The sequence below is a fragment of the Staurois parvus genome, unplaced genomic scaffold (assembly GCF_062004578.1).
Source record: "Staurois parvus isolate SC_StPar_1 unplaced genomic scaffold, SC_StPar_1.0 ptg001432l, whole genome shotgun sequence".
Classification (NCBI taxonomy): domain Eukaryota; kingdom Metazoa; phylum Chordata; class Amphibia; order Anura; family Ranidae; genus Staurois; species Staurois parvus.
The window spans coordinates 9,314,926-9,331,059 of NW_028319228.1; the positions used below are offsets into that span (position 1 = coordinate 9,314,926).

The 16,134-nt window shown below is 38.1% G+C and overlaps 1 protein-coding gene across 2 annotated transcripts in view; it reads right to left on the reverse strand.

The window, feature by feature from the left end:
- The window catches only part of CNTNAP4 (contactin associated protein family member 4), a 499,928-nt gene that overhangs the window by 62,656 nt on the left and 421,138 nt on the right, over nt 1–16,134 (reverse strand). For both annotated transcript variants that reach the window (XM_089662156.1, XM_089662157.1), the window contains 2 exons: nt 5,952–6,122; nt 3,050–3,268 (listed from right to left, as the gene is read on the reverse strand). In XM_089662156.1, coding sequence (XP_089518282.1) covers nt 3,050–3,268; nt 5,952–6,122 — 390 coding nt within the window. The remainder of the gene's footprint in view (nt 1–3,049; nt 3,269–5,951; nt 6,123–16,134) is intronic.

A 16,134-nucleotide genomic window follows, 5' to 3' on the forward strand; every position in this document is an offset into this window, starting at 1 on the left:
AGAAAACAGCTTGATTCCCCATCAACACAGTCAGTTTTGAATTTTAAGACCTCACAATATTTGCACAATTGTTTATCAAAATATTTTTGCTAAAAATACTCTAAAATCATTACTAGCATATACAAACACAGCAAAGTTTACAAAATTCTTGCTAAATTCCTAGTAAATATAAAAGCTTAACCTGTATTGCGTTAATCAATAACAAATATTTTTACTTCCAGATAAAAGAAGTAGTATAGCAAGTGAAAGTCAGCTACAGTGGCATTGATCTAAAGCAGCCCAGAGATTATGCAAATTTCTTTCCCTCCTTAATGGGTGGAAGGAAAGAAAACAGCTTGATTCCCCATCAACACAGTCAGTTTTGAATTTTAAGACCTCACAATATTTGCACAATTGTTTATCAAAATATTTTTGCTAAAAATACTCTAAAATCATTACTAGCATATACAAACACAGCAAAGTTTACAAAATTCTTGCTAAATTCCTAGTAAATATAAAAGCTTAACCTGTATTGCGTTAATCAATAACAAATATTTTTACATTTTTAATTGCGCCTTTTTTGCAAAATGGTGAAAATCGGATGTACACAAAAATTTCTTTAAAAATCTGGAGGTTTTCATTTTTCATTTACAGCTTTCACAGTTAGTAAAATAACCCCAAACCATATATTTTCTGAAAGCACATGACCAGTAGAATAAAAAGGTGCTACTTATTTTTTTAGGCCTTGCAATAGTTGCATACATCTTTATCATTATTTTCACAAAAAAAACACTAAAAGCATGGGAGGAAAATTGGGAAGCATTGCAAATGCCCTGCAACTACCTGCAATACATGCAGTTGTACAGCATTTGTCTGAAAAGATGGGGTTAAAGCAGGTGGTGAGGTAATTTGCTTCCTCACTGCCAGTCAGTAGCCTCAGTAAGGGAGATTTTGACCCTTAACCCTGGTTCACACTGGCCCACAGGGTACGGGCTGGTTGCAGGTGCAGGTATCGCACTTGTTCCTGCACCTACAAACCACTGCAGCAGGGTGCATGGGGCTTCCATTCTGATTGGCACCCCCACACATCTCAGCCGTCAGCTGAGTGCTGGATCCACAGGAAAACTGCATGTCAAAAAAAACATTCCTTGCAGATGCGCTTTGGAAAAGGCGCATGCATCCTTTTTTTGTGTAAAAATGCCAGCACAACATGACCCACACTAGTTTGAACCTAGCCTTACTATTTTTTATTTTATTTATTTATTTTACAATTGTATTTATTTATTTTTGTTAAATTAAATTTATTTTTATCTTTTTTTTATTTTTTGAGGGGGGGAGGGCTTTGGAGAGGCATCAGACGTCTAAATAAACCTCTAATGCCTCTTTTTTTTGAGACAGAGAAAGGGACTGAAGACCGTCCTTTCTCTGCAGCCCAAGCTGCACTTTAGATGAATGGATAGGAGTCCGTATAGACTCCTATTCATTCATAAAATGAAACATAGTAAACAGAGGTTACTATGTTTCATTCCCAAATGGAAACATAGTAAACACAGTTTACTATGTGTCAGCGATTAATGAATACAGAAGCAATCTCTACTGATCGCTGTCTGCATTCAGGAAAGGAAGCTGCAGTGGCTCTCCCTTCTCACTGCTGAAAGCTGTCAGGATGGAGAGTGTGGGGCTGGTAAACTGTTACCAGCCCCTACTCTCCATCCTGATAACTGATAAGCCAGCAGAAGGAAGAGGAGGGAGAGCTGGCTAGCAGCACTGCATGGAGGGGGGCTGCGGGGGGATTGGGGGTGATGTGGTGGATCGGGGGCTTGCAAGGGGAGTGACATCTGTCAGCAGTTGTAGTGGCTCTCCCTCCTCATCCACCCTGGATGGAGAGCATAGAGGGGTGATTGCCAGCCCCCCCCCCCTGCTCTCCATCCTGACAGCTGTTATTGGCTGCAGCCCATGGGAGGGTGAAGAGGGAAAGCCAGTTAGCAGCACTGCATGGGGGGATGCAGAGGATTGGGGTGTCGCAGAGGGAGTTCTGTCAGAAGCTGCAGGGACTCTCCTTTCTCACCCTGCTGACAGCTGTCAGGATGGAGAGTGGGGTGGCTCTCATGCAATTGCTGTGGGGAGAGGCAGAGGAAGGAAGCCAGTAATTGCATGGGAGCCACAGAGGATTGGGAGGAAGGGGCCAGTAAGGGTGGGCTTGCAGTTTGATAGGTAGGAGAAGTGGAGGGGAGAAGGCAGTGAGTGAGAGACACAGTAGCGACAGCGGGTTGGTGGGGGTCACATTTTAGGCTTGTTAGCCACTAATCAGAGCTAATATTTTGTTCATCAGGGTCTGCTGAACATTTCTGCAATAAACCCATGCTCACTGAACTGACCATGAGTTTATAGCAGAAGCAGCAATGTGAGAAATGTCAGGTCCACACGACGTACGGACCTGGCCAGCTGGAAGCAGTGCTGTAGGTCCATACGCTGTACTGACTTGGCAGCAAAAGAGTTGAGGGGTGGGATTCTGAGTACTATTAATATCTAACCATTTCTTTAGGTTTTGCAGATAGGCAATGAGACTTATATTTCTGTCTGGGTCTCCCTAGGAAATATTCTTTTCTGATGATAGGATGTTAAAAGGAATTCAATTCATAGGCAAGCTCTCTAATAAGGAAAGATACAACCACAAAACACTTTTTTAGGGAAATGGTATAACCTTGTTTTTTTAAATGTTTGGTAAATCTCTCCAATAGAGTCAAAGATAGCAATAAAAAAAACTTACAGAAAATTCAACCTTTTCCCACTTTATTCAGAAGTAAATAATATTAAAGTAATAAAGTTTTGGGTTTGATGGGCTTTAAAGAGTATTTAGCCCTGGATCTACCTTCTTTGGTAATGGGCACACCATTTGAATTTCAAAACTAGTGATCAAAAGGAATTCTGTTACGTATGTGAATTCAAGTTAAGATATGTTTATTTGATATACATTAGTATTGAACAGAATCAAGTAATTATTTAAAAAAATTCATTGATAACAATCTCACTTATGTAAATTTGTCTGTTAATATTACTTACCACTTACCTATAAAAAGCTGACTGTATAGTTGTAGTCGTATGTGACCATCAGAAGAAGTAGTGTAAGTTTTTTGTGGTAAATTGTCCACTTGCAGGGAAGCTTCTTTAATGTTTCTCTCTGCCTTTACAAAATGCCACTGGCTGTCATTCAGAGGAGTTGGTGAATGTATTCTGACCTCTATGGGACCATTCCCAACATCAAATGAAAAAACCACATCTGTTGGAGCTGGAAAAAAGCAACAGAAAATACAACTTAGTATTGACTTATTATTATAATTTATATTTTCATCAGGTAAAATAAAATACCAATGGGAAATATGTACTGCCCTATCATAGACTAAAAGGACACAGATGTTCTTCAGCATATACAATACAATCACCATACCTATGACCCTGTCTTTTGCTGACTGCATATTTCAAAGGTTAGTGAGGTCAAATGGAGAGTTCCACCTGATCATTTATTATACCTCTGGTAGCTTGTGAGATCTGTACACCTGATGTGGCCTTTATGAGGGGGTCACTACATTTTGTTATTATATTATGAAAAACTGAGCAGGAGATGCTGTAAGATTCAAAGGTGGGCATAAACATCAAAAACTCACAGGTGGACAGTAACAGAGTAAGGAACTATGCTAGAGAGTTCTAAATGGCAAAGTATAGGCATACAGGATGTCATGATGTACAGGCATATATGATGTCAGAACCTCAAATTACCTACCAAGCTTCTTCAATAACTAAATATGAATTTTTGGATGGACTGATCATTTAAAGGTCTGCTGGCAGCTAGATTCTAAGATCATCTAGTATATAAATATAAAAAACGTTTTTGTTTGAATCAAGGGTCTTAAATGTCATACATGTATCAGGCATCTCTAAAGGGAATGTTGACAGTGCTTGTAGTCAGTGCATGCATTGGGTAGCCATTTTTCCCCATTGTATACATGCAATATTTTATAAGACATCCTGGACAGGTAAGTAATAGCAATAAGAAAAGGGTGAAGTTGCATCTGAAATCTGTAATGGTATTTACAAAATTAATGAAGAGGTGGAGGGCATATAATGGACTTAGTAAGGAAAAAAAATTAGTCTTAATGAAATGGCTTCAGCCTTTTCAGCCTTGGCCATTTAAGATTTGCAAAAAACTTGAGAAGAAATTGCCTAGTTTAAATCTATTTGGTGACCGTGGGGAAAATAATAAAATTCTTAATACAGACAATATGATATATTAGACTTATAGGAGTTGTGGTATTATCTATTTATGGTTGCATAAGCTGCATACATGAGAGTGCCACCTAATATAACATAAATTTGCACTACAGTACTACTTTCTCCCATTCCTTTGATTGCAACTGCCTGGTTTCAAGGTGCTCCAGTCATTTAATTAGACTACTTTGGATACATCTTGTCTCCCACATACCATATTATATGTGTTTCCCATCTCACTTGCTCTTAGTTTTAATATTTGATATGTCCCTGGCTGCCAAAAGATAATTTTACTCAACCTCACCCTTTATACAGCCAAAAGGCATTGTTACCAACTCTGATAGAAGAATGATATATTATGTCATGCTTATTATTGTCAACTCTTTATGTTTAATATTCATTTTTTATCCATTGCTCATCTCTTTTTCTCCTCACCAACGTTCTCTGCAGCACCATTTTTTCCACATCACATATTCATATGCTATGCACATGTCTAATGTTGCAAAATTCTTTTCACATAAAAGCCCAAGAGAAATATATTTGATGAAATATAATCAGATACATTTGTTAGTAAGATATTTGAGTTTCCATTGTTGGTGCCAGTGTAGGATTTACTAGCTTCTGCTAGAGACAATGGATATGGCTCTGTTCCATAGGGAATAACAACAATCTGTTAGAGTATTTCTTTTTAGGCTGATCTTGTGGGTTCATATCTAAGGCCTCGTAGTACAACAAACACAGATGTCTTCACAAGAAATGTACTTATTATTATGTAGCTTTTGTCTGAAGAGACTTAGGTGAGTTGACTAATTTTGAATCTGAACGGGCATTTATCCTTTACATTTCTGCAAGAACTGTACCAAAGTTTAAATACATTTTTTCTATTTTAAGTGATCACATGACTTCTGACCTCAGCTGCATAAGGGGCTTAGAGAGGTGGGGGTGGAGACTGCAGGGAAGTGTGTCAGCAGGAGGCAGAGAAAAACTAATAGTACACTGATTTTCCCAGTGCAGAGCTGTGCGGGTGGAATGGGGGCTCTCAGCAGAAGTCTGATTATTGGAGTATTGGTGGGCTGTGCTCACATTTTGATGAAGTAAAAATAAGAAAGTAAACTCTTTTGTGCCAGTTGTACATTAAATTGTGAACTTAGGAAAAAAAAGATTATACTAAAAAGTAGATCAAACAATTAATATCTCTGTGTTTTTAAATGGAAAATCAACCAGATAAACCTCTGCTGTTTTGGGCAGCCCATAGATGAGTTATTTTTTCTTGTTCAGCTAGCAGGTTGAATGGAAAAAAAGATGTTATTCCCCCATTCATGTATTTTATGTGGATGGATGAATTCTCTCCACTGAGCTATTGTATTCTGATAGTGGGAAGGCTTCCCCACCCTCAGAATACTATGATCAGCTCTGCAGACTATTGCCAGCAGCGGGGAAAATTCGACAGGGTGGTTGTATAGAAGTCAATCGGTAGATCAACTTCTGAACAATCTCCCTGCCTATACATGGATTGAAATTCATTTGGTCCCTGTTGAACGGGCTGAATTTCCATCCATGTGTCACCAGCCTAAGCAATACGTATACGGCTTAATGTAGTAATAATGTCATCTTAGTTCATTTCCAACATAGCTGTGAGACAAAATTTAGCTGGTTATAATCTGTTATAGACTTTGTGTTTAAATAAGGGTAACAGAGAGACTTACATTCCAATTCAATTCGAATAAAATCTTTGATTCCCAGGTTTTCTAAGAATAGTCCAGATGGTGATGCAGTCTTGAAGAAGAAAGATACATCTGCACTGAGTTCTCCATCGAATGTAGGGAAATGAAGATAGGATGATACTGTATTAAAAGAAGCTGCATTCCAAAAACTTCCTGGGCAAAAAAAAGGAAAACATAACTGACTGGGATCAAACTTAAAAATAATTTGGCTATTACATTCAATTTTGAGTTATTGCAAGTACAGCTTTTGAGCACCATAAAGATAAGTTTTTAAATGGCACTTATGGAGCCTCTATGCTGACACAACATTTTTGCCCACTATCATTATCAAGGATATTTTCCTTCCTGTGACACCATGACACAAGGGGCATTTTTGCCACCACTAAAGCAGGGATGTATTTTCCTGTCAGTGACATCACTGATGAAGGGATATTTTCCTTTCCAGTGACACCATGGAGACAGGGACATTTTTCCTTTCAGTGAAACCAATGACACAAGGTAATTTTTTCTCACCAGTGCTACAGGTGAGTGCACACACTAACCCACCCCCCCCCCATACACACACACACACACTCACACACACACACACTTTCCTGGCTTCCAAGGCTGCATGCTCAGATATTGGGCTGGTGTGGGTTTTTGGGTTTTTGGGGTGGACCTCACGCCTTTTTTGTGATTTTTGCATGGACTGCCTCATGAAACTCGTACCAGAGCTAAAGGGCTTGTTATGAATGAAGGGGGAACCCTATGACAATTTATTTTGCTGGAGTAATCTATTAACATCTATATGAGACCCTAATGTAGGATAAGGGCCTGGTATAGATTAATGAAATTACTGGCCACTTTATTGACAAACAGAACAAAGTGGCTGGGAGCTGTCCTTTTGAAGACAATTTAAATACACTTTTTTCTTTATAAATGCCAATTTTCCTGTAGTAAGATGTATTCACAGGCAGGGTCAGGGCATCCCCATGCATGTTATTTAAATTAATTTTTCATTTTTAATTGTTTCACACTAAGAAATACTTAAATCACTCCCAACCAAACTATTTTTTTAAAACATTTTATTTGCTTTGGTATATGACCCCTAGGACAGTGCACAGGCTCAAAGCCATTTGTTTGAGAATTGCTTGCCTATTAGGTTTGAAAATAAATATTACTGTTTTTAACATTGCACTCCTATTGACGTAAATGGGGTTCAGATTCGGCACCTGAACTTCAGTTATTTTTGCCAAATTCACCTTGAACCACATGACTGTCATCTGGTCAACTGCTGTTATGTATATATTATGACAGCAGTATTGTCATCTATGTTTCCATGTTTTAGTACCATGTATGCAGCAGTAGCACTTTGCTAAAATAAATAAATAATGCAGAGCTAAATTCATAAAGTGACAAATACATATAAAGTGAAGCACAAGATATTAGGGAGTGGGCCAGTGTAGCAGGGTGCTGCGACTGAAAAGGCTGAGAGAGCCAGGAGAAATGGGAGAGTATTCCTGGGTGAAAATAAAGATAAAAACCCACAAAAGAAAACTATTGCAACTACACAAGGATTGGGTCCAGTGTGTGAGGTCTGGAGTTATTCCTTGTATGCTGTAAGTGTGCCAGTGGAGTCCCTTTCCTTTCCTGAGCCCAGATGTTCACTGAGGATTAATTGGATATAAATTTATGCGCATTACCATTGCGCTTCTGGTGAGTGCAATCATACAACAAACCCTTATCACGGAAGTCTCGTGCACGGAGATTTACGGAACACTTTGGACTTATTTTATGCATCTTCATATTCATATTTTATTCATCATTATTTATTAGTTTATCACTACTATTATTTGTGTGGAATTATTCACTATTGTCACTATTAAAATTCCAGTCACATTTTTTTCGTAAATTTTTGACGATACACTCTATATATGTTGTGGACACTTTAGCGCTAATATCTTGTGCTTCACTTTATATGCATTTGTCACTTTATGAATTTAGCACTGCATTATTTATTTATGTTGTCATTTTGAGGATATAGGGGTTCATCCTTAATGCCAGCTGCTTGAAAATAATTGTGCGCTCGCTTGTAGTATATATTACTATAGTAGCACTTTGCTGCATGCTTTTGAATCCCCACATATAATTAAGCCCTACTATCTCTTCCTATTATTTCCTATCTAGATGATCGTAATATTCATCCAACTTGTGCATTCAAAATTTAAGATTTCAAATTTAGCATTCAAAATGTATGATAGTAATATAAGGCATACATTAAATACTAAATGATCAAAATCCTGATTGGTATGCATATATTCTGTTTGTGGACCCACCTTATCTTCTGGATCACTTTCACCAACTGTCTACCCTGACTGTTGCCTGGGTTACCAATCTCCTTGAATGATGACTGCCCTAACCTTAACAACTCCATCTAAATGCTGCCTCCTCTGTTCTTAATTTACTATGCCCTTGTCCTTCAATTTGGTTGTTCAATTTATTTAAAGTGGTTATAAAGGCAGAAGGTTTTTTTTTACCTTAATACATTCTCTGCATTAAGGTAAAAAACCTTCTGTATTCAGCTCCTCCCTAGCACCATCAAACATTTTTACCTGAGCACAATCTCAATCCAGAACTGTTCACTGGACAGCAGGGTCCAGTGACACAGGAGTCAGCAGGGGTGCCATTGGCTCCTGTTGCTGTCAATCACAGCCTGTGAGGGAGCAGCAGACAGGGTTGAGGTGCACTGTGTGTGTGTCAGTGGACACACAGAGCCCGGATCAGGATCAAGCCTGCACAAGTGCCCCCATAGCAATGGGGGCATTCGAAAAGGAGAAGGAGCCATGAGCTCTGGCAGGAGACCCCAGAAGAGGAGGATCAGGGCTGCCCTATGCAAAACCATGGCACAGAGCAGACAAGTATGACATGTTTGTTATTTAAAAAATACCTTTACAATCACTTTAAGCACTAGAATGTTTGCCTGTCATTAGTGGGGTAAACCTTGAAGCATCACACAGTGAAACCCCATTTTCAACATGAAATTCTCAATTTGAACATATTTTGCATCTTTCCTGTTTTCTATGAGAGCACAAGAATAGCTAAGATACCTTAACTGCTTCCCCTCCGCCCAATAGCAGAAATACTGCTACAGGGTGGCACGGGTGCACAAAATCATGTATATATACGTGATTTTGCATTTCTGGGTAGGGGGCACCCTACCCGCACCACCATTTGTGGCCGCAGCTGTCAATCACTGGGTCCCGGCCAGTGGTTACTTGCTGGTGCCCAGTGATTTCTGATGATCTCCAACAGGGAGAGAACTGTTTTGTTTACTAACAGTTCTCCTCCCTGTTACCGCGGGCACACTGCTTTGGATGGCTGTGCACAGCACAGCCATCCAAAGCAGTATGCTTGCAGTGAAGCACACAGACACGGCCCTCTATGTACAACACTCCCAGCACACAGTTAACCCTTTGATCACCCCTCCTGTTAACCTCTTCCTGCCCAGTGCCATTAGTACAGTGGCAATGCTTTTTTTTTAGCACTGATCACTGTACTGGTGTCACTGGAGATGTCAGTGACAACAAGTCAGTTCCCCCCCAGTGTCGGAATGTCCGCCACAGTCCCGCTAAAAGTCGCTGATTGCTGGCATTACTATTAAAAAAAAAAAAAAAAATTCCAGTATCTATACCGCCATTTGAAAACGCTAAAACTTTCACATAAACCAATAAATTTACATTTATTGGGATTTTTTTTTAGGAAAGACATGTAGCAGAATACATTTTGTCCTAAATTTATGAGCACATTTTTTTTTTATATTTTGTTAGTGGACATGTTTAAAAGTCAAAAATATTGTTTTTTTTTCTCAAAATTGTCGGTCTTTTTTTTTATAGCTCATAAAATAAAAATGCACAGGTGACCAAATACAACCAAAAGAAAGCTCAATTTGTGGGGAAAAAGGACGTAAATTTCATTTGGATGCAGCGTTGCATGACCGCTCAATTGTCAGTTAAAGTAACACAGCGCTGTAATGCAAAAAATGGCCTGGTCAGGAAGGGGGGTAAATCCTCAGGAGGGCAAGTGGTTAATATAATAATATAGCTCCTACTTCATGTATAGATAAAGTTTGACCTGTTAAATCACCAGAATTATGTTTCCGCTACGAGATTGGATTTTTTTTGACTCTTTCAGATATGACTTTCACTTTCTTATTCACATTAATCGGCTTTAGTTATTACTACCTCAAACAATGAAGATGTGAATATTATATTTTTCTGTGCAATCACCGATTTCCTAATACATAAAAATATGTTATGATTTTTTGCAATGCATTTTTTGTATGGAAATTAGACTCTGAAGTTGCAGTCACTGGGAGGGTAGAAAATAGCAAAGTAAAGACAGGTCATCAGTGTACTATGAAAATATTTTGCTGGAAGGCCAAACATCCAATCTAACATGATCTAAAAATGTTATATAAGAATTGGCTTTAGTGCCTGTTATGGCAATGTTTCTACAGTATCTTACAATATCGACAATTCTTATGCACACCATAAAACACAATATTGGCCACTATCATGGTGTTATATTTGTCGAAATATTACATATACGATTGATGCATTTCATAGCTGGCTCAGAGCTGGAACTGGATTGTTTCAGCTGAACTGGGGCCATAATCAGAATGTAGGTAACATTTGAAGTTTGGCATTAGAGTTGATATCTTCCATTGCTTTTCTCAGTTCTTCTCCCCATAACTTCTTTGTATCATTCATTTAAAATAGTATAGACCACCATCTAATTACTTTGTAGCAAAGCAAATGTACGTAAAGTACTTTGTACCTTTAACTAAACCTATGCAAACCCTAACCTCTAAGATAAACAAAACTATCCCCCCACCTCACATCCTATTCCTGAGTTTACATTTTGTCTGAAGGACTTTAGATGTGGGTTTTTCAGTTCCTTCTGTACAACTTCACTGTAAACATAATGTTTATACAGTTCCCCTGGACTCACAAGCCCTGCATAATAGACCAAGTAAAGCCATATTTTGCACTGGTAAAGGCTAAGAAGCCTGAAACAGCTGTATGCAAGTTGGTATTACTGAATCTGAAAATTGATTGTTACAGTATATCTGGTTGCAGTATATCTGTCCTATACAACAGTGGTTTTGGATATGCCAATGGCTAGGAGGGACAAAAATAGTGATTTACCTGGTTGCATCCACTTGGGTTTCTTGTTTTGGGGTTTTGTACTGGAAATTAGGACATGTAAATACTTTCTGTTATAAGAAAGCAATGCTATATCTCTCAGTACATTAGAGATGAGATTTTTGTTTTGTTTTGTTTGTTTTGTACCATCTCTAAAACCTTAATGTTTGTACTGTTCTCCTGGACTCACAAGTCCTACACCATTGAGCTAATAAACCCATATCTTGTACAGATGAGGGCTAAGAAGTTTTAAACAGCTGAATGCAAATTCATATTATTGGCTTTGTAATATTATGGCTATATCTGTGCTATACATTAGTGATTCTGGATGCACTGATGGCTAAAAGGGGAGAAAAATCAATGATTTCTATAGCTCCACTCACTTACTCATACACAGAGACTGAGTTCCTGATTTTTTACTTTTGTGCTGGCAATGAGGAATTGTAAATACCAAATACATTGTGTTATATGAAAGCAATGCTGTACGTCCAATCGTGTCTAAAAAATGTCTTTACTGTTGGCTGCATCTGCTCACTGAATCTCCTTTGCTTTGAACTGGACCTTATATCAAGAATTGACATCCCTATTTAAGTCAATAAGGACTCAGTTTGCTGACATGACCAGTTTGTTGAACATAATGTGAACATACATAATGTGAATACTAGAGAAGGCAGCAGAGGTGAGTAAGCAACCATAATAGGCAGGGGTTCTGGGTTTATTGCAGTTTAGCCAACGGGAAATGAAATGTAAGGGGCTAGTGAACATTTAGTTAAAATAAAGACCAAGCTTTAAATGAAAATGTGCGCATAGCTACAATTTAGTAACATCTGAATACATTTTCCTATCTGTACGTATGATTCATGGTATGATACTAGTGCACATAAGTTATTGAACACCTCTTGGTGAAGATTGCCTCCCTGAAAATGTGTGTGTATCAGAAACAGGATGTTGCCAAAAACTGTTTAAGGAATATCTAATAACACATTAGCTATAATGCATTATGTATTATAAAAAAGGTTGCCCACATATATAGTATGTGTATCTGTGAACTGAGAGATGCCAAAATGCATAGAAATGGTTGACTTTTTAAGTAGATAAAATATATTTTTTCATTGATTCCAAAAGTTTACACTCTAACCCAAAAAGTATTAGGCAGGTTAACAGTTTGTGTCTGTAGAAAAGGACAGAGCTTGGCAAAGTCATTAGACTTTGATTTCTACTTGGACAGGGTCAGTGACTGTGGTAGCTGTGCAGAGTTACCCGTAATGCTGCAAAATATATTAATTCTGTGTGACTGCTGTCCTGAGTTAATATAAAAATAATAATTTTAATAACAGAGAATTCTACAATGTGAACAGACATTGTAAAGTATAAATGTGTGAGTTTAGCGAGCGCACCAATAAAAAGCTGCTGATGCACAAAAAGGAACCACAAAGCCTTTCTAAGATTATGACATGAAAATAGGGTGTGCAGCGCTAATTTTCATGTCATAATCTTAGAAAGGCTTTGTGTTTTTTTTTTGTGCATCAGTAGCTTTTTATTGGTGCGCTCGCTAAACTCACACATTTATACTTCATATCATACTACAATATAGCTGAGCAGCATTGCATTCATTATGGATATCTTTGAGCTTAGACAAAAAAGACTCAATATCCCAGAGGATACCTTTTCTGTGGATAAAGATACTGAAAATATTAGTGGTATATTTCTACATTTACAAAATATTACCTCTTCAGAAATAAGGACTTTATGGGACATATCATTGCTAGAGAGATATATAAAGGATAACATGGTCCCCAGATCCCTGAGGTGGGAAGTCCCCCCAGAAACCGGTGACATTAATAATGAGCAGGAGTGGTACCATTTTTTTAACAATATGGGCCTTGATCTCTTGAAATTCCTTATAATTACGAAAAAGAAGAAACTTACGCATTTAGACAATGAAATTAACAAAATTAGAGAACAGCTTACACCTTTTAAGGGCACACCTGAATACACTATAGAATCCAATAAACTGCAAGCACACCTAGAAGGTGTAGAACGCACACAGAAAAACAAAAAGCGTAAGAAATTTTCCAGGGACACTAGTGATTACCAGAGTAAACAAGTATTTAAATGGCAGATTCCCAAAATAGATACCCCGCAGGATAATTTTTTTTCAACACCCATGAACAAACCCAATATGCAGGGTACTCCCCACATAAGGGATAATAATCATCATATGTACAGACCATCTAGGAGACCCATGACTAACAATAATGTCGTATCCGTCCCCATTCAAAATAGGTTTGAACCTCTCTATAATATGGAGGACGAGAACATTGGCTCCAGAGATATGAGATGGCATCCAGTTCAGTCTAAGAAACCACGCCACAATTACAATTCTCCTCACCAACAACAACATAATCATAATAACAATCAATTTTCCCATCAACAACAATACAGACAACCAGGAAATAAAAATTATTACCATAGCACGCCTAGGAATCAAAATTACTACCACAGTACACCTAGGAAAACCCAAGGCCCTCGACATCCTAGCTCCCATCATAATGGACAATCTTATCACTCCCCACAGAGAAGAGTAACTTATTCCAATACTAATAATCATGGGAATTATAACAACTATAATAAAGACCATTATCATCATCAGAATGGCCCAAATAACCACAACCATCAAAATAACAATTATAATACAGACATTGTAAAGTGAGTATGATTTTGTAAGTACACCCATCTTTACATACAGTTCCAAATCATATTTTTCTCTTTTCTCCACACATTATGATCCATTCACATTTGTGCATTGTGGCAATGCTTCTTAAAACAAGTTATGGCACTGAACCTGAAAGGTTCATTGTGGTGCCATTCATTGTAACTGGCACCTCAATGCATTGTACAGTGATGCATTATTTATCTCAGCACACCAAACCTCAAAAAACAAGGTTCAACAAAGGGTCGTGTAGGTTTTTTCATCCATCAGGGTGTGCTGGCCACCCATTCACAATGAATGAGCAGCCCTAATGTAATGCATGTCAATGTGTGCCTCAATGTGCATAAATGAGTGATCATCATTGCATCGCAACAGAACACGTTATTTCCATTTACTAATTTAAACTCCCTTATCTTCAAGGACTTCTCATGGAACTCTGTAGTCTGAACGACTTTTGATCAAGTTTTATAAATGAATGAATCATCTGCTAATGACTTATTCACCCTCTGTTTGAATGTGAATTGCTGTTGCCTTTCATGTTTGCAAGATGGATGCAAAGTAAATTAATAACATTTTCTAAGGAAACCTTATAAAGATATTCCTAACTACAGCTTGAATAGAGGTTAATTGTTAACTACTTATTTTACACATGCATTCCAAATGAACAGCAACAACAGACCAGCTGGTCCAACATACTAAAATGTAGTGTGGTGTCATAAAGGATGTAATTACTCCTACTGTGTTTATTCATCTCTTATTCACTAATCTCTCTTTTTCTCAAATTAAGAAGATTATTGCAAAATACAATTATATTATATGTTGCTAGAGGTGTATGACCACATGTTAACACCTTATATTTTCAATTGCATACTGCTGTATCCCTTGTAAACGTTTAGTAAACATTGTACTAAACCATTATTTTGTACTATATTAAGTTCCCTTTAATGCTGGGTCTGAAATTGTGACATGGATGAAGTACTACATATCTATTACTATTTAGGTGTCATGAAATGTCCTTCCTAACATTGTTAACATTTAACCACTTAAGCTTAAGGTCCGCCCTATAGCAGTTTTACTGCTGCAGGGCGTCCTCCAGTGCAAAATCACATTTAAATGTCATTTTGCACTTCTGCTATGAGGGGGTGTGGCGGATTGCTTCTTCTGTGAACACTCATCTGCAAGTGCGGGGTGAATGGATATCCACTGGAACCTGCTGATCTTCGGGCAGGGCACAGAACGAGCTCTACCTATGTAAACAAGGCAGAGCACTGTTCTGACGGGGGGGAGTGAAGGATCGTGTGTCAATGCTAAGCTGGGAACACGATCCTTCACTTCCCCTAGTAAATACACCACCCAGCATACACCAAGCACATAGCTAGACACATAATTAACCCTTTGATCACATTAGATGTTTAAGCCCTTCCCAGCCAGTGTCATTAGTACAGTGTCAGTGCATATTTTTAGCATCGATCACTGTATTAGTGCCACTATTAGTGTCACTGGTTCCCACAAGGTGGCAGTTCGTGTAATAACGTCCGCCGCAATATCGCTGTCCTGCTATATGTCACTGATCACCGCCATTACTAGTATTAAAATAAATAAATAAAAAAATGCCACTATATGTCTCAGTTTGTAGACGCTATAACTTTTGCGCAAACTAATCAATATACGCTTGGGAATTTTTTTTACCAAAAATATGTATCAGAATACAATTTGGCTTAAATTTATGAAGAAATTGTTTTTTTTTTAATTTTTTATTGGTTATGTTTTATAACAGAAAATAACCTTTTTTTCAAAATTTTAAAATTTGTCAAAATGTGTTTATAACGCAAAAAGTAAAAAACGCAGAGGTGATCAAATACCATCAAAAGAAAACTTTATTTGTGGGAAAAAATGACATGCATTTCATTTATGTACAGCGTCGCATGACCACACAATTGTCAGTTAAAGTAACGCAGCACCGTATTGCAAAAAATGGTATAGTCAGGAAAGGGGGGGGGGGGGTAAATCTTCTGGAGGTCAAGTGGTTAAGTTTATTCAAAGAAGAAAAATAAAAAATCAGCACAAACATGGGACAAAAGACACAAGAGACAGGCAGGGCCGAACTGACAACTCACGGGGCCCCCGGGCAATAGGGGATCATGGGGCCCCTGTGTCCTTGCCCAAACTCAACAAAACGTATGAAAAAGGTACCAGGGGCATCTCATGGGGCCCCCTACTGACCCCGGGCCCTCGGGCAGTGCCCGAGTTTCCACATGGTCAGTCCGCC